The sequence below is a fragment of the Streptopelia decaocto genome, assembly GCF_964273445.1.
Source record: "Streptopelia decaocto genome assembly, chromosome: 3".
Classification (NCBI taxonomy): domain Eukaryota; kingdom Metazoa; phylum Chordata; class Aves; order Columbiformes; family Columbidae; genus Streptopelia; species Streptopelia decaocto.
The window spans coordinates 18,022,796-18,045,174 of record NC_138656.1 but is presented as its reverse complement, the minus strand read 5'-3'; the positions used below and the strand labels follow the sequence as shown (position 1 = coordinate 18,045,174).

General features: G+C 43.6%; 1 protein-coding gene across 3 annotated transcripts in view; it reads right to left on the bottom strand.

Moving 5' to 3' along the window:
- Positions 1 to 1,495: 1,495 nt before the first annotated feature.
- The window catches only part of LCLAT1 (lysocardiolipin acyltransferase 1), a 145,799-nt gene continuing 124,915 nt past the window's right edge, over positions 1,496 to 22,379 (bottom strand). For 2 of the 3 annotated variants that reach the window (XM_082047418.1, XM_082047416.1), the window contains one exon: positions 5,514 to 9,716. In XM_082047418.1, the coding sequence (XP_081903544.1) occupies positions 9,208 to 9,716 (509 nt within the window). In that variant the 3' untranslated portion in view covers positions 5,514 to 9,207. Of the gene's footprint in view, positions 3,015 to 5,513; positions 9,717 to 22,379 lie in introns of those variants that run through there. The other variant, XM_082047417.1, reaches the window with a different exon arrangement.

Here is a 22,379-nt window from a genome sequence, read left to right as displayed (position 1 = left end):
GCTGGAGAGAGTCCAGCGCAGGGCAACAAAGATGATGAAGGGAGTGGAGCATCTCCCTTATGAGGAAAGGCTGAGGGAGCCTGGGCTCTTTAGCTTGGAGAAGAGGAGACTGACGGGTGACCTCATTAGTGTTTACAGATATGTAAAGGGTGAGTGTCAGGAGGATGGAGCCAGGCTCTTCTTATTGACAACCAATGATAGGACAAGGGGCAATGGGTACAAACTGGAACACAGGAGGTTCCACTTAAAATATGAGAAGAAACTTCTTCTCAGTGAGGGTGCCAGAGCACTGGAACAGGCTGCCCAGGGAGGTTGTGGAGTCTCCTTCTCTGGAGACATTCAAAACCCACCTGGACACCTTCCTGTGTAACCTCATCTGGGTGTTCCTGCTCTGGCAGGGGGATTGGACTGGATAATCTTTCAAGGTCCCTTCCGATCCCTGACATTCTGTGATTCTGTGATTCTGTGATCTTTGAGGCAGCCACAGAGGACACCCAAGGGCTGCTGGTCAGCAGGTTTCCCAAGTGTTCCTTTCTGGCTAACAAGCTGGTGCCTGAAGCATCGGGGTCCTGCAGGACAATGCTTCACATGCCGTTGTCCTTGTGCTGGCCCCAAGGATCTCATGCTGTTCAGGCAGCAGCCCAGCTAGATGAACCAGCTGGCATGTGCCTATGGAGGAGACCAGCGGCAGGTGAGGTACTGGATCCAGCCCCTCTCCTGTGGGTCTCTCCAGGGGCAGACAAATCCAAGGAGCCCATGGTGTCAAACAGTTCTTGACTTCTGCCTTGTGAACCTGGCAGCAAAGCTTGGTCCATGTGGGACAATGACTCCAGAATCACATTCTCCCACTTAATGCCACAAAAGCATAGAGGGTGTCCCAAACCCTACTGCTCTTGCTCCTGGGAGGAGAGAGGAGAAGGAAGGCACAGAGCAAGAAAGTTTCATTTGCTGCCAAAACAAGTTTTGAGCCTTTCATTCAAGCAGTTGGTTCTGCCACAGCCAGGATTGGTGTTGAGACCTGTTAGAAGCAGCACAAGTTCAGCTCCTGACCTCCCCGTGGCCAGGACTGCGTGTGGCAGCCTGATCTAACCACAACCTAAGCGCTGGGAGGGGATCCCCTCCTGTGCCCACCACAACCCAAATCCACTGCCTCCCATGTTTTATGCCCATCACAGAGCACTGAGGAAAGCCCCTGGGAAGTGGGGACCTTCACCTAAGCAGCTATAAAAAGGGCACTTCTCAAGTGAGACGAGTTCAGAGCTGAGCTTCAGAGACCTCTTCAAACAGCCCTGGGCAGAGAGTATAAAGCCCCTAAGAAGCAAAACTGTGAACATACCAGCATGAACACCTGAAGATGAATCATTCCAGTGGATAATTTGGAAGGTAATGTAACTGTGGTGGTGGGGAAGGGGGACAATGAGGGAGGTCCTTGCCAGGGACATGAGGGAGCACCTGAGGCACAGAATGACCTTACAACCCTTGAGGTTATAAGGAAGGTATGTATTTATTTACGACGCTGGACACACGGGGAATCATTTCACCTAATACGTGTGTAAAATTACAGTAGCTGTGAACTTGGTTAAATGCAGTAAAGTGTTACATATTCATTAAAGTTTTAGGAACGCCTATACATATTCATGACCTGTCCCCGAGAAGGCGGTTCTTATTACAATGAGTTCAGGAGACCATTTCCACAGTTTCCATCTCCAGCTCCTCCTGGTTGCAGCTGCGCAGTGATCGTGAACACGGGTCCTCTTTCTCTGTACATGGTCGCCTTTGGTTCAGTGTGATGAGTTAGCTGGGACTCGGACTGCTGAGTTGGTTAAACCTGGTGTATCTCCTGTCCTGTGCCCAAGTTTCTGTAATCTAGTTCACCCAAGGATGCACCAAGGATGCAACCAAGGATTATTATTTTTGCAAGGTGTCAGTGAAGTCCTGTTTTTCGTACAATAAGTTACACAGAGTTAAGCAAGGCCAGGCAATAGTGATGTGGGTTAAAGGGTTAGATCTCTAAGTGTCTTTAGTGATGTGGGGTAGGGTTAGTTCTTTAAGTGTCAAGTGTTAGATTTTTAAGTGTTAATTAGTTAATTGTCAATTCCCTATATCACACCCAGCTGCCAGGTGACAATGCATGGATTGCACGAGGCAGCATTGCGTTACAAAGGGATTTTGCAAGCTTTCCTGGTAAGCCAGGCAGCTTCCCTGCCTGCCGGTTGGAAACTTACTGACAGTGAGGGATTACTTTGTCCTTAAAGAACTCAGGGTCTTGCACAGCTGCCAGGACATGAAACAGGAGGAGGTGTTTGTGTGTCTTGAAACCCAGCATATCAAATGAGCAACTTGTGCACAGAGAGAGGAGATAACACCCCAACTAGCTACACATGGGTGATGCCAGCAATGGTGGGCAGCCTGTCAGGTAAGAACACAAAGAGCTTCCCCTCAGGGCAGCCCATGGGTCCCACTGTAAGCTAAACCCATGAAGGATATTCTTTCTCTACACTAACTCTAGAAGATATCTAAGGAACCAAGTCTCCTAATGTAGACCTTTTCCTTCAGGATCCAAAGCAAGATGACATATTCCCAACCAGCCAACACTTTCCCCAGCACTTCCATCCTGTTATCCCTGACGTTTCCCTTCCCTTCGGGTTCAGTGTTAACCAACATCCACTCCTCTCGCTCCCTAGACATCCAGCAGCTCAACAGCAGGCCAAGCCTCGAAAGCAGGCCAAGAAACAATGCTGGGGGGACTAGGCAGCCAAACCAGACAGTGATGTTAGTGCCAGGTTCTGGCTCTGCCGAACATGGTGCCCAGTGTTGCCCTTTGCTTCTCCTGCAGCATCTTCTCGTGCTCTTGCACCCTGCAGCAGCCTACAGTCTCTGTTGGAGGTCATCCTGTGGATGCAGAAGCAAGGCTGAGGCCTGAGCCCCGTTAGCTTTTCCCTCTCATAAGGTTGAAGGTGCTTCTTTGCTTCCTGCAGACAGGGGTGAAGGTGTTCTCGTCTCCTCTTCTCCTTCTGACAAAGAAAATGGAGAGAGAAATTAAGGGAAGAGGGTGTTGACCACCAAAACGATTACACTCACACCAGGCCCTGTGCACCTGCCTCTCTCATGCAGACCAGAACGCAGCATCTCAAAAGGAGCAAACACAAGGGCCTGCCTTCTCCTGAGAACAGCAACGCCCATCTGAGAAATTGTAGGCAGACTTTTGCCCAAATCCCTCCTGCCAGTCTCCTGCATATCCCACCATCAGAGAAAATAGTCACCTGTCCTGGTTTTGTTAAAAAAGAAGTTTTTCTTTTAGTGAAATTGCCTGTCAGCTAAAGCCTTCATATTAGCTGCATTTTCCTGGAGAACTAGATGCATGTTTTGGTAAACCTAGCAATGGAATGCAAACTTATTGATAAGGACAGATGGACATCTCACGAGAGGGGCAACGAGAAACCGGTGACCAAGAAACTGACCAACGGTGTATAACATTCCATTCACGTGAATACTTCATAGAAAAGTGGGAGATCACGAGGATCTCATCCCTTTTCTGTCTTTTTCCTTATGGCCGACATTAGGAGAGGACCTTGCGAGTCGTCCCTGCGAACTGAGGCCTAGTGACAGACTGAATCCAGCTCCGGTTGGCTGCAGAGTCCAATCCAGGACTTTGGGTGCCGGCTCTGCAGTTGCTGAGACTTTCAAGATTGGTTTTGTATATTTTGTATATTTTTTTCTATTCTTATTAGTAGCATTAGTAAAACATTGTTAATTTTTCCAGCTCTCTTCTCTCTGTCCTTCTTTTCCTCCCGATTGCATGTCCTTAGTGGGAAGGGGGGAGAGGGAGGGGCAAAAGGGGGAAGTGGGAGGGGGAGGAGGTTAACAATACATCTGCCAGGGTTTTATTGTCACCCCGCAATCTAAACCCTTGACATCACCCCATATGAAGAACTCCAGGTCAATCATACAGAGGCCAGACAGGAATAAAATTACAACATCAGCTTACAAATTCAGGGTCTATCGCCGCTCCTGCTGAAAACACTGGGCCTTTGGAGAGGCTCAGCGAAGACAAGGGTGAGCGCTCTCTGCCTTGTGTGTCTCAGTGCAAACCCTCTCAAGGATGAGGGAGAGTCACCCAAACACAGACCGTGCCCCTGGGAATAATTTCTGGTTGAGCTGGCTTGTGGTCTGATTCGAAGTCCTCAGGGAATAAGACTCAGCCTTTTACCACTTGTATTGAACTGAAAAGGAGGTGTCTGTGGCAGCTGGAGTGTGAAAGCTTTGGCTTCCATTACAATTATTTTCTTTAATGCCTGGTAAAACAGGCAAATCAATTTTTTTATTGTATGTTTGAGCCCTGAGGAAACAAAATGGAAGTGCCAACCATCTTTTCAGGAGACAAGCCACTCGATATGGAGTGTGCCTGATTTTGACTTTTGGGGACTGACTTGAATGCTCTGAGCATACATCAGCATTGCGAATATCATTTCTAGCTATAGAAGCTGCTACCAGGGTCGCAGTTTCTTGTGGTCTTCCGGACACACGGTACATGCTGGAGATGCAGTTGTCTTGCTGCGGCTGCCATGAGGTACAGCAGTCACAGCAGGGCTATTCCCCTTAGGTAACGAGGAACATGGCAGCTCCTGAGGAACACAGCCCTTGCCTTTCCACACTGATTAGCACTGGAGTGATGGAGCCTGACATCTGAAGTTCCATTAAAAGCAGGTCCTCAAAGAACGTGAACCCTGCCATAGATAATTTCTTGTGTTGCTAACTACACAGCTGGTAAGAGGATATATGTAAAACAAGGATGAACTGACCCCTGTATCAATACCTAACACGCTTTTAATAACCACAGCTTATTCTTAAGCAATGCTGGTGAAGTAGCAGAGCAAGACTAAAATTGAGCTGTACCTCCTTGCACGCTCAAAGATTTCTGCATCCCTTTACATGAGGAGGCTAGAAGAGAGGGTTCAGCCATCAAGAATAATGTTGATAACACACTGATGTTGCAGTTGTCACTACTGTCAAGGACTTTTCAGCTTCTCAGGCAGTGCCAAGTGCACAAGGAGCTGGGACAGGGCACAGCCAGGACAGCTGACCCAGACTGACCGAAGGGATATTCCATACCATGGGATGTCATGCTCAGTATAGATTTCAGGGAAGGAAGAAGGAAGAGGGGGACATTTGGAATTCTGGTGTTTGTCTTCCCAAGTCACCATTACGCAAGATGTAGACCTGCTTTCCTGGAGACAGCTGAACACCTGCCTGCCCACAGGAAACAGTGAATGAATCCCTTGTTTTGCTTTGCTTATGTGCACAGCTTTTGCTTTACTTATTAAACTGTCTATAAACCAACCCACAAGTTTTCTTGCTTTTACCCTTCAGGTTCTCTCTGCCATCCCACTCAGAGGGAGTGAGTGGCTGCGTGGGGATTAGTTGCTGGCTGAGGTTAAACCACAACAGTTCCTTACAGGTGCATATAGAATACGTCATGCATTGAAAAGAAAACAGCAAAATTAAACACATGCAATGCTTCAGGTCTTTATTGTTGCTGTATAGTAACTGGTACATGTTTAAAACATTCTAATATAATCAGTGAACTCTGAAAACTAAGGCTTTCTGTAGGTTTGTAGTATCCTGGTATTTCCTTTCACACAGTGTACATATAAAACCAAGTTATAAAAACATGGATATTTTTTAAACAACAGAGATTGATGCAATGCACAAAACTAGGAACTACATTTTGTATGATCAAGACATCACCTTACAGACCAGCTTCGGGCCTTGCAGCTTTGAACCCAAGAGAGAAATGTCTCGGTGTGCCGCCCTGCTACCCCAATGATCTTGATGACAAACACAGATGGCAGGATTTCAACCTTCTGTTCTGAGCAAAGAGAAGGAAACCCCTGATGCTGATGAGGGAACATCTGACTCAGCAAATGAGAGCGGTATCCTTACAGCACATCATTGATCTCAAATAATGTGAGCAATACCTGTCAGTCCCGTAGATAGAGCAGTCGCTGCTGAGCAGTGAGTGCAGCTGCTGGGACAACGAGAGATGAGGCATGACAGATGTGAGATGTGTCTTGATGTCAATATGCATCCCACAAAAGAGGGGGGTGTGTGATTCCTGGAGTACTAGCACCTTTAACCTAACAGCATTGAAAACATTTCTAAGTGATTTACCCAGCATGTCTAAGTGTACTTTGAATAGCAAAACAGCAAAATTGTCTCCAAAAAATCTGTACGTTAGAACCTTTCGAGTAAAAAGCTACATTTTGACCAAAGAGAAAAAAAAAAAGCATTCACAGAAAGATATTTACTCGCTTCCTTTACCACTTTTTAAACAAAGAAGATTCTGTATCCATAAAGCTTTTTATTCATTTTTTCCCCTGTCCTGCTTTTCTAATTGAGCTGGAAAATGATGCTCATAACCTGAAAATTTATATCAGTCACACAGCCAATACCATCCCTTGCGAGAGAAGGATTCTTCACTTACCATGTGCTGCCCCACATGAAGGAGTCAGGCACCGCAAATGTGACATTTGCTGCTGACCAGAAGATTTTTCTTTGTCTTCGATTGGAATACATGAGCGAGAAGGATGAATTACAGATTTGCAGGATGTTTACCACGTTACAGTAGGTTACTTGTTTGGCTCCAGCTGGGAGAAAAACCCTTGTAAGGGTCAGCAATGGACTGCATTTGATTTCGTTCTCAGAGCCCAACTTTAATCACACTCAGACATAAACCTTTCACTTCTCCATGACCAACACTGACACTGACGTTTCTGATACATTTGATGACACCACAAAGTTCTCTGAACGACTGAGAAAAACGTAGCTGGTATTCATGTCACCAACAAACATAACCTGTCCTCCGAAGTCTTTCCTGAAGACCATGTTAAGGCTGTTGGAGTAGGCTGGCCGTGGTTGCTCCTGGTGTGAAAGCACAGCCATGGCTTAGGACAGACCAGAAGACGACTTTTAGGGCTCCTCTGCATTAACCATAAATGAGGTTTTTAGGTTTTCCCTGGTGGTGAGTTACCTGGATATGCAGGGAACTGCATGAAAGCAGAGTATTAGGCAAAGAAAAACCAGGCTATGTAGATTTAAGATGCAACCATGCCTTTGATATCACAGAATTATGTCAGAAATAGTCCTTATAGCGCAGAAAGAACCTCCTTCCACTCGTGACAATGAAACACCAGTTGTCAGTCTTCAGTTTCTCAAATATAAATATGAGAAAATCATTAAGAAACATAACTCTAAATATAAACCTACTTTTGTTCATTTTTAAGAAAAAAGGGATTTAAAAAATTAGAGTAAAACAGATGGCTTCAAGTACTTTTCACGTAATAAACAATTAGTTATTGTACGCACAGATTAAAAAATACTTGTCACCTTGCAAGGGACAGTTGAATAGAGGCTGGTGATTCGTTCAAAAAATGGCCTTTGATACAAACACATTAGACAACACGTTCAGTGTTGTAATTTAAAAGAAAACAGACGTGTCCACCATGCTAATCCGATGCTTGAGATATTCAGCACAATACAAGACACATTTTACACTCTGTGCTTTACATTTCATGGCCATGCCACTCAACATATGGAGCTAGGCCATCTTGGTTGAGCTCAAACAAGCCTTCATGCAATAAACAACAAATACTCAGTAAGTCAGGAAGGTTTTGCAGCAATCCAGTTGATCAAGTGGTCTAACATTTTTGAGGTTGAAAAACAAATTTAACCTGAAGTGTCTCATAAGTGCTGGCAATGTTTGTCTTTTACTACGTAAGTATGAACATTACTTGTATTATATATATATATGACAAGGAATACACTTGAAAGTGCTTTATCAGAGTTGAAGCTTTCAGATTTTCTGAATGTCATGAAAATAAGGGAAAGTGTTATAGTGGGAGCCCCAAAAGAATTCCCAAATAATTGCAAAGCAGGTTAGAAAAGCAGTGATGTCATCAGGGAATCAAAGAAAATACTGCAAAGGAAAGATGTAGCTCAATTTTCTTGTGCTGTGACAATCTGAAACTCAGCTCTTGTGTGTGTAAGGAGACAACCATTGTACCAAAGAGAAAATCGTTGCATTAGATGCATTCCAACAGGTCTGGCTGACATGCAAGGAACAAGCAGCCTTCCTGCTTATCTATACAGACACTTGAAATATCATAGAATCACAGAATGTTCTGAGTTGGAATGGACGCACAACTCCCGTCCCTGCACAGGACAACCCCAGAATTCACACTATGTGTCAAAGGAAGCAATGTGAAAACCCAAGTAAATGCTTCAAAAAAAAGGGTATCTTGCCTATTCTGAAAAAGAAATAAAATGTCTTCAATCAAATAATGTCTACAAGGAGAACTTTTCGAAAAACATTTGCCAGCTACTCAGATACAGACACTTATTTTTGCTTCTACCAGAAAAAAACACCAATAAACCAACAGAAAACCAGCTCCTCTATCCTGTAACTCTGGGTACTACAGTAGGTACAAGCCTCCCACAGCAGGGAGACTGAAACAATATGAAACAGTGATAAATCAAAACTAAGCTGCATAGGCCTATTAAATAATCAGTTAAGATGTAAATAAAGAGAGAGCCAGCACTGTTTTATATACTACAACACAAGACTGCAAGGCTTAAAAAACCCTTCTGAGTGACCAAGCCAGACTGTCTGAATAGTGGTTGGTTCAGCAGTGCTTGGTAAAGCTTATGTGAAAATATTATTTTAACATAAGTTTGAATATTAAAATAGAAAAAAGAAACAGAACAACTTCTCCAACTTCTACCTACCATCAAAACAGCGTTAAACTTAACAGTTTTCCAAGTCCGGTGCTCACTTTCTGACAATGTGATTATACAGAAATCATACATGTGTCTCTCTTAGCTGGACAGTTTGGGTTTCTACATGAAAGTTCAGTGCATGTCACATTTATTAATGTCCTTACGATTGTTCAATAATCCAGCAATTTGTTTCTTAATTACAGCAGAATGCAGTTGCTAGCTGCTTGCAAGAGCAATGTTGAAATTACATTCAGAGATAAAAACTACCATTTTCACATGTAGCAATAACTAACATTTTTCTTTCTTTTCACGGAATCAAGTGCAAATGTCTAACAATGGCAACAGTAAAAGACAACTCTCATGCAAAAATTCTTCCCTGTGCATAAAACTCGCAGAACATCTCAAAACCCACCGTTTTTCTCTGCCCCAGAACTAACTAGTTTTCATTTTTGTGTCGCAAAACTTCTGTTGCTTTTTAAAATATCGGTGACAAGCAAGTTCAATTAGTTCCAGCCCACCAAATACCTTTTGCTGCACCACAAAAAAGATGATCATGGCTGCAAAATACCACCGTGCAAAGCTGTAGAGGTACAGCAGAGAGAGCATACCCAGCGGGAACAGCGTCCAATACAGGAGCGAGATGCACTTCACCACGAAGATCCTGAGCTCAGATTTACACGGTGGAACGATGCTTCGCCCTGTCGCACTGAAGCACTTTGCACCTTCGTAGAAGTGTCGGAGTCTCTCCTCTTTCTCCTCCCAGCGCTGCCGGCACCAGAGCTGCAGCTCCTCCTTGGACGTGGGCACAGTCTCTATGGGATATCTCTGGACGTGGAAGTGAATCTCCTTCGGGAAGTTTCCATTCAAAAGGTGCTTCTCCGTCTGAGGAATGTTTTGGGGGTATGCCACCGTTATGTCATGAATAGCATTGAGATTGTCACCTAGAAGAAAGGTTTTGGGGGAAAAATAAATATCAGGGCAGATCATGCAATGGTCAGAACACTAATTCACTTCAAGGTGTGGTTGGAAACTGTCCAAATTGTGGCAGAAATCCCAATGACAGGTTAGCTATACAGAGCATGTTTTATCTGTGACATTCTCTAATGGCTGAGAGGTCAAAATTTTCCCAACCATTATTTGTTCTGAATCTGAGCAAAAACTTCGGAAGTAAAATTATACACAGTACAAACTAATGTAGATTTACCACACAGTAAGAAGATAAAGTCAAACTTAAAGGAGAGGAGATGCACATCTGGTCTTGGAGAAAGAGCAGAGTATGCAAGACTAATCTTCAGTTATTCATACCTGTGCTGCAAGCCGAAATTGCTTTTAACTAATGAAATACAACTTTGTGTATGTTCATGAGAACACTGAAAAAGACTCAGTTTGATCTGGAGCAAGCAGCATACACAATCCTAATTCACTGAAGACTGAGAAAACATACGTGAAACATATACGAGCTAAATATCAAGAGCTCATTAAATCTAGGGTATCTTACAAAGGATGATGAGCACCCCTGTAGCTCAGCCAGCTTTGCGGAGTACTCCAGTTAACACAATTTCTTTAAATCTCACCACCCAGGACTATAAGGAGGTGAGCTGCTGCTTACTGCGTTCCAGATCTGATAAAGACAAAGTGTAGCATAACTGGTGTAGAAGCCCAGCTTTAAGTTAACCACGTATAGTTAGCTCTTTGGGTGAGTACAGTTAACCATTTAAAAAGCAATTGCAGATTAGCAAATCAAGAAAATACTGATGAAAAACCCCTCTACTCTCCATTACCATGCTTGATCAAGCCAACACTCTTGAAAGGATATCAGTATTGCCAAAGTGGGGTATGCTAGCACATCTTTGTACCAAGTGTTTTTACATTTTGCACTTTCTAAATGTCCTCTTTATCCCCCAGCCTCTGACCAGACATTCTTTTTAGATTTCATAAAGTAAATTCTGCTAGTGTAAATCTGATCTATAAATAGGCTCATGGTGCACTGGATGTTGCATAACTGTTAAGTTCTGCCAGCAGTGATTTATCCCGCTGTTTTTATTTGGCTGGCTGGCTCGGGGCAAAATAGAATTGGAGACTAAAAGCTGTCTCCAGTTGCAGCGACCGAAGACTTTTGTTCTCATAGGTGATGTCACTTCTCGCAAAGATGATCAAAACATACTCTTTAGCCCCGCTCCCCCTTTTCATTTGCTCCCCCTTCCCTGGCATTTTGGCTTTCTTTTACAGCTCTAAAAATGACAGGGACAGAATAGAAAGTTACCTCAAAAGGCCATGTGCAAAATTACATATCTAAAGTTCAACTCCAAATATCACAAGAGGAAGAAAAACCCTATTCGGCCTTTCAGACTATTTTATAACTGCGCTGTCTTATAACGATCTCTTTCGGACAGTCTCATGGCTTTTTGAAGAGGGATTTTGAAGAGTTATATATGGCTCCTAGGAGGTCTATCAGAGCAAAACTCAATACTCCAGCTTTTGTCTAGCTATGGGATCACCTCCTATCTAAGCAGAGAATCACCATATTCTGCACAGGTTAAACCTTTCAGATCTCCTTCCAAGAGGTGCCCAAAACTGCTTGTGTCTGAGAAACCCTGCTCTCACAAAGGGGAACGATGCCTGCTGCACCTTAGCAGAAACCATTTTCATTTTGAGAACAGCTCATATTTTCCTCACCTGAATCCAAATATTTCTGCCATCAGAAGGAATCGCAGTTGCCCTACAGGACAAACATCCTTTAGGTTCTTCCCAGGGGATGGGCTGCTACATAAACATCTAGAACATACACACTTCTTAAAGTCTGTCTTCCCCAGGTCCTTGTAGCACATAAAACCTACACAACTTTACATCGAGGGAGGCCAGAAAAGTTCAGCCTTCCTGAGACCCTTGTATGAAAAAGTCCTTCTATGAAAACAGGATTTGTCTACATGAGTTTCTCACCCATCTTGCAGCCACTTGTGTCTTTGCAGCTAAACAGTCAATCTGCCATAACCTGCAAATTTTATTGAAAAATCAAGGCTATACATATAAGGATCACTGGCATATAGACCACAGGCAATAAAGCATCAGATCTGCTTACGACACAGATTTTCTGACACGGTGCAAGAGTTGGACTGGCAGGGCTGGTCAGGGTTCCCTGCACCCACACAGCTGGTCTGATCCCTTCAGCACGCAGATGTATTTCTGCCCATGAATTCCTAATCAGAAACAGGGATGCCTCTACCCCTTACCTATGGACCTACAGCATCCCCAGACAGACACCTTCCAGCAGGGCTTCACACCAGACTGCATGAGGTCTACCTTACATTATGGCTTCCAAATTAGTCACCCAGAACAAAGCCCAAAGATCTGCGTACTGGGTGGTGGACATTACCCTTTCTGCATTACAAATGGGGAAACTGAGGCAAAGGGTGATTACGTGACCCACTCGGTGGGTCTAGCTTGCACCAGTATCTCCTAATTCCCAGGTGCAAGGTTCACCTATTAGAGTGTATTTTGCACAAGAAGAAATGAAATTTCAAAGGTAGATTTAGCATATCTGAAAGCGCAGATGCATCAGAAAGAGAGAAGACCAGAACACCAGGTTTCATATGCAAGAGGAACGGAGCCCTTCTCAACAGGCCCCTTGTTTGGGTTATACATATTTAAAAACTCGACACAAATGGCAGCCTGAAGCTTTAATTCCCTGGCAAGGCAAGCCTGTGGAAAGGACTAGCCTCAATCAGTTTTCTACAGCTGCTGAAAGAAGCGTGCCCAGCTAGTGTTACGTGCAGTAAAGCCGCAGGATCCACACCGCACACTCGAACAAAAACATTCTGCATATTGTTTGCCGATTCATCAATGACATCTTTTAATATGGACAGGGTCAATACATCTCTGCCAAACACCCTACAAGCAAAACTGCTAAAAAGAAGAAAAGTTAATGCAGCAGATGAAAGCCGACCACTGACGGGCAGGGACAAAACTCCCTTAGGCTAGGTGTAATCAGGCAGTTTTGAACCTGCATCCTTGGTTAGAGCATCTTGACTCTGTTTCCCTCTGAACTTAAAGCTCATTCTCTCTGCAGTCTGGAGATATCTAATAGCATGTTTCAGATCAAAAGCAAGGTGCCAGTCAACCAGAAAAAGAAAGTGATCCTAACTGAAGACACAGGGCAGTTGCTGCGTTTAATTATTTTTTTTAACCTGAATATAAAGATCTGCTAAGAGCACCTGCTTCTTCACATTTTAAGAAATTACCCTAAGGGAAGTCACATCATTCTACTTCTCCAGTATGTCAAAAATCAAGTAAGCAAATGTATCTGTTCACCGTTCAGAGAAGCTGCTGGTGGACAAACCACTTTTTGCAATGCTTTTAGTGACATCTGAGGGATCTTCTTTATCCTGCCTGTATCCACAGCCCATGGGGTAAGGAATGAAGGACAGAGGAAGTCAAATAATATTCACAGCTTTGCATCTGAAATCTAATTAAGCTAACAAACTGCCATTAAGGCTAAAACGTCAGGCAGGTAGCCCAGCTCCTCAGGCCAAAGAGACACCAGTTCCAGTACTTTTACAGTCTTACGAATTTCTTCCTGCAGTGGTAGGAAGAATATCCTTCATACCCATGGAAAATATTCTGTCCTATGCATTATAAATACACCTCAGAAAAGGAAAGCTTACTACAGTGCTCATGAGTAAATATAAACTTTATTTGTAATTATTGTTATGCAGCTATAAACTGCATAACATGTAGATGATGATTAATCCATGTGGCGGTCTCCATTTTGGGATGACAAAATGCCTCAAAAGCTCTATTCTTTTTATTTTTAAACTTCCCGTGCTCCAATCGCTTATTTGTATTTCAGGCTCTGATGATACAAGACATTACTTCAAGTGATCACAACGCACAGCTGGTTGCTTTGGGCACTGCATTCAGAAGTGGTAGAGGAAGAACTCAGCGGGCTCATGAACAAAACAGCATCAGAGAAAGATGCTTTCCTTTAAAAAAATATTTCCAAGGAAAAATTAAAACATTTTCTTTCACTATACCAGCTGTTCCATCAGAATTCTTATTCTATGTTACAAGTTGCAGCGTCCCTCCAATCCCTAACATTCTGTGATCAGGTAGTCCAGTAGAGGTGAGGCTGCTACAGCCCCCTGCCCCAGCTGGGAGCAAGTCTGAGCACATATTGCCAATACACACACACACATAAATACACACGTACAATGCACAGGCACAGACAGATGGCCAGAGATCAACACGGACAGAGAACAGAGCACTAAAGCCAACAAAATTGCCTTATTATGTTCCCCTCTCTGGCTGATAAGGATAAAAGTCCATAAGTGGGAATTATATACATATATACAGGCTATGGATCCCACCAGCAACCGGCCACAGACAGTCTATGCTGCAGCTGGCCCTGGGTCCTTGGTCTTCCCAGGTGCTGGCACCTGGAGACAGGAGCCCCTGGGCCCTCCAGCGGCTGGTACAGGCCCTTGCACAGACACATGTGAACTGTCAATCCCTCCATAACTGGCCTTAGACACCCAGGGCCACCCACCAGCTGGTCTTTGGATCCTCTTCTCCAGCTGCCTCAACAAACTGGCCTCAGTTGAACCCAGACCTCACAGTCTCCCCAGCTGCTGGCTTGGACCTTGCAGACCCTCCAGTAGCCAAATCATGACCATCTGACCTCTTCAGCACCTGACCAAGACTTATGGACACTTTAATACCCAGCTTCCAAGCCTCTTACCCTACTTGCCCACTAGTCCTGCTCAACAGCCGTGAGTGATCACACACTGACACATGCACCCACATGATATGCACAGACCCTGGTCTCTCCAGCTGTTGGCACTTGGACCTCCATACACACACCCACAGAGTCCACTCACCTGGGAGAATAGTTAAAAACAGGGTTTAATGAGAAGAAGCAGCAGACTGGGCTGATCAGGTGCAGGACATGCGCAGGTAAGCGTACTGGCCAGCCCCATTTACATGGGACCAGCCCCTTTTAACTCTTCTTCCTCTATTTTCCCAAACTTGTTCCTCTCAAAAGACCCTGAACCATCCCTTTCCCTACTTTTGGTCACTCCCCTAAATAATCCATAATAAATCTCATACAATCAAAAAAAGGTCCTCCTCTTCGGCATCATGTAACGAGTCCCGGAGCCCTGCAAACAGTAACCCCCCTCTGTCTGTCAGGTGATGGACAGGAGCCTTTCCTACTGACTCACTGTGATGGGTGTCACCCCCAGCCCAAGGGACGATGGCTCCCCCGCAACAGCCCTTGGAGGAGCCGGGTAGGGATTTTGTTTCTCCATCTGGGTTTTGGGGCTTTCCCTGCCTGCCGCTGTGCCCCTGTGCTCCTCTCTGTGTGTGCAGACAAGTCTTTTATCTCACCACCTATTATAAAACTTTACAAATAAGAGCCTCTCGTTAGGTTTGAAATAAAGATATCACAGGTAAACTGGAAGTTACTTCTAACTCTGTGTGTTAAATAATAAAATATCAGGACAGTATTTTAATTCTAGGGGGAAGACCAGCCTGAATATAAAAGGCAGGATTAAACTATTTTAAACTTCTTTCAAAAACATTCACAGAGAGTATTGCAAGGGAGCTGCAACTGGTGAAAACTGTCAGAAGTGATGCTCAGCCCCACAGCACAGTCCCAAATAAGCAGGCTGGTTGGATGGACCCATCCCCTGTGCTATAGCATCACTCGGGAGCTTGAGCACTGCTTGTTCCTCAGTTATGATTCGTATCAATGACAAGGACACTCATACACAGGACCGAGCAATGCTGAGCAAGCTCACTGCAAGACAGAAGGATCTATACAACCAGCGACTTCAGAGCTAAAATGATGATGCAGAACAAAAGCTCTTAAAGCCACAATGACCATCAGTGAGCCAAAAATGAAGATGAGCCCCAGGCAAACCCAAGCAATGAACCGCTCAGACTCTCAGCAGCCTGGAGGTTGAAGAGGCAAGCTGAGTCTCCTTGGCATTAACAGTGATGGCTATTAGCCATTTCCATCCCTACTGAGGATCTCAGCAGCTGTAATTTGTCCTATTTTAGTTATCATTGACACTACTTTAAATCATACAAGGATTATACAGTCTCTTCCCCTGCATTGATCCAGCAGAGAAGATGCTATTCTTAACCACAGTACATCACAGAATAGCACGCCAATGAGTTGCTGAGCCAGAACGGGGAGAGGTTTACCGAGACACTCACAACAAAATATTCATGATCACCTTAAAAAAAGCTCTGAGGCCCTTCTCCCTTCGACTTCCCACCACAACGTAACTATAGCTGCTTCCTCCTGTAAGGCAGCATGCCTGTCCCTTTGTCACACAGCTCCAGATGCTTCATCCATTCCCTGGCTTCCACAAAACACTGTAGGTCCCACACGCCCCCCTTAATATCTTCAACTTTATATACATTTCCTTAGGAAACCCAACAAAAGGAAGCTTGGCATTTCTATAAATAAACTGAACAGTGTCATATTCAAAACAGGTAAGAGAAACAAGTAGAACAAAACCAGCTGTCTCACAATATCTGAGTACTGTATGCTAGCCTTGAAACAAAGATACATTTTTGTACATTAAAACAAAAGCCATCTAAAACTGCTTACTGGGGAATATTACTGTCTTGGCTGCTGAGATTTGAGTAATTTTTCTTTAAGAACGCAGTATCAGGAGGGAGCAGCTTCAAGGATTTACAGCCCCTCCTGGGAAGTATCATCCTTGTGAAGATTTAAAACTTCAGGCAGTCCTCTTTAGAGCAGCGGTACCAGCCAGGGTTAATCTAAATCACTTTCAACTCAGTAGTTATTGGAAATCTTTTGGGGGGTAAGTGTAGCAATCAAATAAGCAAACAAAAAAAGACAGAATGATAATGCTGGCCTTGGTTAACAGGGAAGAGGGATCCTGCATAGCAATTCTTTCTCTAGATAGCCGATTTTCCACCTGTGGTGTGATACAAGGAGAGAGGAAGACCTTCCACCTGCCAACACAAAGGAGTTAAGGAAACAGCATCTCTTGTCCCTGAGGGTGGGAGCCCAGGGAAGGGACAGCCCTGGCTGCTGCTGGGATCTTGTACAGACAGCAAGAGAGACAAGGACATCCTCAGAGCTATCAACAATCATTACCTGTGCTTAATTCTTTTGTTAAATACATTTAAATTACACAGTTTTGCAGCCTGATGCCATATCTCATTAATGTGTAAAACAATACCATTAACTGTAGTTGTTGTTGTGGGGGGAGAGGAATCCACTTTGAAATCTCTGTAAATACCTCATTTAATTATTTTAAGGCCACATGGGAATGTTATCATCATCTAATCTGATCTCCTGAATAACACATGCCACAGGAGCTTATGCAGAATGCCTTTGGTTTTGACATGGGATGTTGTAAGACAGACATGCTTCGTTGTCTTAAAGCTTTTATCATCAGGTAGGCAATCCCTCTAATTAATTGGGAGCTGGGGGTGGGGAATCAGTGCATTATTTTTATGCTGAATGTATCTAGCTTTACTTCCCCACCATATAGCTCCACTAAATTAAAGAGCTGTCTCTGTTCATGTAGGTGTCATCCTGATCTGCAAACCTCCTAAGTTGCTCCTGAACAAACTAAACCTACTGAGCTTCTGAAATCTCAATATGAAGTATGTTCTTAAAAGCTCAAATCCCTCTTGCTTCTCCCTGAATCTCTTCTAATGTTTCAGCACACTTTTCAATGTGTGGGTGGTGGAACCAGGTAGAGCTCAAGTGTCCAAGGTAAGGTTGAATGGGGCTCTGAGCAACCTGGTCTAGTTGGAACTGGATGATCTTTAAGGTCCCTTCCCACACAAACCATTCTATAATTCTAGGAATTTTCCAGAATGGCCAGGTACACTGTCCATGAAAGGCTGTTGGTTCCCACTTGAGTCATGGTGTGCAAAGGAGCTATGGGAGAGTTTTTCCACTCTCACACCCCAGGCTGGTGGCTGCTAATTGGCTTCGCCTTCGTTGCTTTAAAACGTCTCTCCCCTCACCCTCTCCATAAGTCAGCAAATCAGGAGGATTGCAGTTAAGCACACAATAACTCACCCAAATTTCTTTTTTTCACTGCCTCACTAATGCTGAACTTGTAATGCCAATAAAATCTAATCAACTTAAATGCCTCTCACAGATGGATTCCTTGTATGACTATAAACCAGTGTTACTACAGCGACAAGAGTAGATGATCCTCCTTTCCATATGAATTTGCAGGATGCTCTTTTCTTCAGCAGACACACCTGCCAGCTCCCTTCCTCCTCTTCAAACCAGATAAGAGCTCATGCAAGAAGGAAGACATGGTGTAATTCAGTTATGAGAAAAGTCCGTGCTGTGGGAAAGCTGGGAAAGCTAAGAGTGGATCAAGAAGTCTATTATCCTGGTCTGAAAGTTAAGATGTATCAAGTGCTGAAATTGATTTTTGGTTTGTTGATTACACTGTACAAAAATACTTGGGCACGTGTGAAGTCGAAGCGAAATACAGAAGATTTAGCTTATAATTCCTGCAGGCATTGTTTGTGCAGCTAGGCTTTCAGGGAAAAATACAAGAGTGAGTTGTGGTGCCAGATTTCACACGTTTCACAACACTTTTCAACCTCCGTTAAGGCTTTACAGATACACCTCTATCTTGTGACCTCCCTTGACACGGGCCCTCCGACCCAGCTCCTATCAAAGCAATGGTCAGCTCCTCCGAAACACAACACATAGCCCCAGGGTACCGCTGTCAACACAAATTTCGGCAACCAGGGTTGTTAATTTAAAAGAAGAATCTCTGAGCAGAGGAGGGAAGGTGTGCACGGCTGGAGGGGACACCCGGCCATCCCAATGGGGAACATATCGACCCAGCGGCCCCATCTGCAACTGCCCAGGGGCTGTCGCCCTTCAGTCTTCCCTCCCCGGCCCTGAAGGGTTATTTTACAAATTGCAAAGCAAAAGCTGGTTGAGCTATAAATAAAATACAAAAATATGTGGAGGGAAGAGAGCAAAGGGATAAAAGGGTTGGAATAACAAGTTATTTTCAGTCAGTAGCGATGAGCAGGCACAACTGACTCACTACTCTCTATCATTCCCAAACTATATCTATCAAATCCAGATAACAAAAATGCCATGTTTATTCCCCTCCCTGCATATCTGTTCACTCCCAGCCTTCCATACTGCACATCTGCTCTATGTGTACATCTGGGAGTTATGTTACACATTGGCAAGGAGGAAGCATGTTGTTTCTAGGCTTATACTATACCTCTGTACATACAGAAAAAATGATATTTCATACAACAGACAGACACTGATGCACTGGTACGTGACTCTCCAACTCCTCTAAGCAATAAGATGAGTTTTCTGGCAAACAGCCACCAAATACAGACAAGAATCATGATAATAATTGAAATAAAGAAAATTTACTATACTTCAGTGAAATCCTTTTAAAAAACATTTTGTGTACCCTACCTTGTAATGATAAGATGTCTTTCTAGACAGGCAAATGTACATAAATTAGGAAATGGTGGATTTAAAAAAGAAAAATAAAGAAAGCTAATCTAGTCATCCAAGTATTTATTGAAAGCTAAATATCAAGACAATTGATATCAGAGAACCCTAAAAGAGAAAGAAGAAATCCACCCACGTACATTTTTCTGCTCTCTGCCTGGATGAACAATCTCTCTCCAACACAGACAGAATTAAGCATTAATCTCTACAAGAGAAAACACATCTCTATTTGACGCTATCCAGTTCTGCCAGAATTCAGCTGTTGCATTTATAATTTCCACTGTCATTTCTGACTGGCCTCAGCGAGTTAACGGTAGAACAAACCACTCTGGAACAGTTTACATATACAGCTGCCATACCAAGGATGCTCAGCATTGCAGGATGTCACTGCTAGGTAAACAACCCAGCTGGCTTAACACCTGGAACTTCTGGAAAATAAAAGTGCTACATTTTTAAAGATGCAAGGAGTAGCAGTATGTATGAACTCCCATGTTGTAGCACGGCATTTCAATTAAAATACAAGCCTTAAGCGTGTTACCCTTCCCAATCTCCTTGTTACTTCTATTAATTATTATTCATTTCCCCCTAATTCCTCCACAACCATCACTTATACTCTGTTCAAACATACCTTTTTTTTTAAAAAAAATATTTCTAGGATTTGCCAAGATGTAGGATAGGAATCTTCTCATCATTTTCTTATTTTTAAAAATAATTTTCAAATTGTCTTGGGTAGAGGAACATTAGGCCCCAACTGATCTGCAAATTGACTGTGCAACTTATTTCGTCTTCTGTTTTGTGAAGCCACTATAAGGCTACTGTGAGAACCTGTGAGGAGCAGAGAAAAATAATTCAACACATATTCAGAAGGAAGCAGTTGTGGCAGTTTTCACTCGGTAATACACTTATCAAAGTGCATCCTATCTCCTCAGAAATGCCACAGACTTTTTACTTTCCACCAGCCCTTAGTTCATGCAAATGGAAGGCGCTATGAACTGCATAACAGCATCCAACATGGTATCGCAATAGAAACAGTAAGTAAATAAATAATGGCTAGCAAAGAAAAGAGATTTTATCCTTGGCTCCTAGTGCCTGACATCCATTATTTTCTATAATTTGCATTTAAAGTTTAGCTTCCATTCCTCGCTTTATTCTATTTTCTTCCTTTTTTTAATGGCTACAGACGAGTAGTAACCTCATGTTACTGCAGTGCACTTTGCTACCTGTTGTTGTCACTACCCAAAGTCACCACCAGAGAGTACTCTTGAGCTGCTTCGTGCCCTGACCCTGCGTACAAACCTTCCCTCTCCAAACTGTCCCAGCATCGCTCCTGATCAGCGCAGCCTCCAGCAGCCCCAGCAAGAGCAATGTGGGATGATGGGCAGTGAACTTGGATTCCTCACAGTACCAAAGATGGGCTAGATGATACACCCAGCACCATCGTATTTGGGATACACAAGAAGAAATTGAAAACACCTTCAAACTTTCAAGAGAGTTGACATTACAAACGCGGCCCATACCAAACCAAAATGCTAGATTAAAATGTACCCTGCACCAAAAATAGAGTATGAACTAGATGTTGAAAAACCACCTGCTAGCAGTCACCTCACATATTTGGATGGAGTGCTTCCGCAGATGTCCTGACCCATCTCTCGTGTTTCATGCTTTGCCAGTTTGTCCTATTGCCATTCTTGGTCACAGGGGTTTGTTTTCATTTCTGTGTACAAAGCAAGAGGAATGCAGAACAGCACCAATAACCTGACAAGATGGCATAATTTCAGCATGCAGAAAATGGTGAGGCTTTTAACTTCTCTCTGATGGGATATAGATACTAAAACCACATGATGCTTTTGCTTCACCTTGTTTTCAATCCAGGACAAGGATTTTGCTCTGAAAGCATTTCAGACTCTGCTGTTTGAAGAACTTTTGTCAGGAACGTTTGTTTCATTATCTGAATTGGCAGCTGAGGTATATTTACATAGAAACAAGCTAATCTATCCATCTCACTGAGGGAAATCAGCGTGGGGCAGAGAAGCGCTTGGTCTTCAGTTAAGCAGCAAAGCCCTAGTCCTGAATTAGTCAACAAAACTGAGCCTCTAACATACTTTAATCTTCCATTCTTTACTGTAACCTAGTAGATATAACTTAACCCTTTGATATACAACTCCAACACTACTAATTCAATTTCCATGTATTTTTTCCCCTCCGCTGACCAAGCCCACAAACCGCGGAGCCCCCCGACACGAGAGCACACAGCACTGCACATAACAGGCATTTGGACCCACGCCTGCCTACGCCGAGATATGAACTTATTGTTCCCAATCCCCTGGTGCTAAAACTGTTTCCACCACACCATGTTACACACAAGTGGACAAATCTTATTAAACTTAATCAGCCCAGCACTTGAGGGAGCCATCTTAATCAGAAAGGGATTTAATGAAAAGCCGCAACTCAAATGAATACTCTTTAATTACAACTGACTAATATTTATCCACAAAGAGGAATTTGTTTCAGGATTAGTCTGAGACCTGGAAGATGCCTAAGACATCAATTTAATAATGGAATGCCTAATTAAAGTATAATGGAGACCTAATTGTGATATACTGCTTTGTAGCGCACATGATTTATTTAGAACAATTGCTTTTCACTGGGCTCATTAGAGGAAGTTAAACAAAACACAATAGTAAAAAAGAATAGGGGAAAAACAGGCACACTGAAACTTCCAAGATGATTACAATCAGCTGATGAAAGGCAGTGACATATTTGCCAGATAAAGCACTGCCATCCCTCCACAGGCTGTGGTTAAAATTTCTAAAAAGGATAATGATTATATAGCTCCTTTCCTCCCTAACAACATGGGATCAGACCCAAACCCTACTGCAGCTACTTGGTGGAGCTGCACTGGTGGAAAGGAGCCATAAAGTTCAAGGGTCTGACGGTCTTCGGATCCTCCTCATGCAGAGAAACCTCCATAACGTACATGTCCTCCAGCTGCTGCAGAAGAACAGCCTGGGGGGCAACCAGCACAAACCACCCTCCAACCCTTCTGACCTGCAGCCTGCGGGTCCAGCTGAGGGCTCTCTGTCAGAAGCCATTTCTTTAGGAA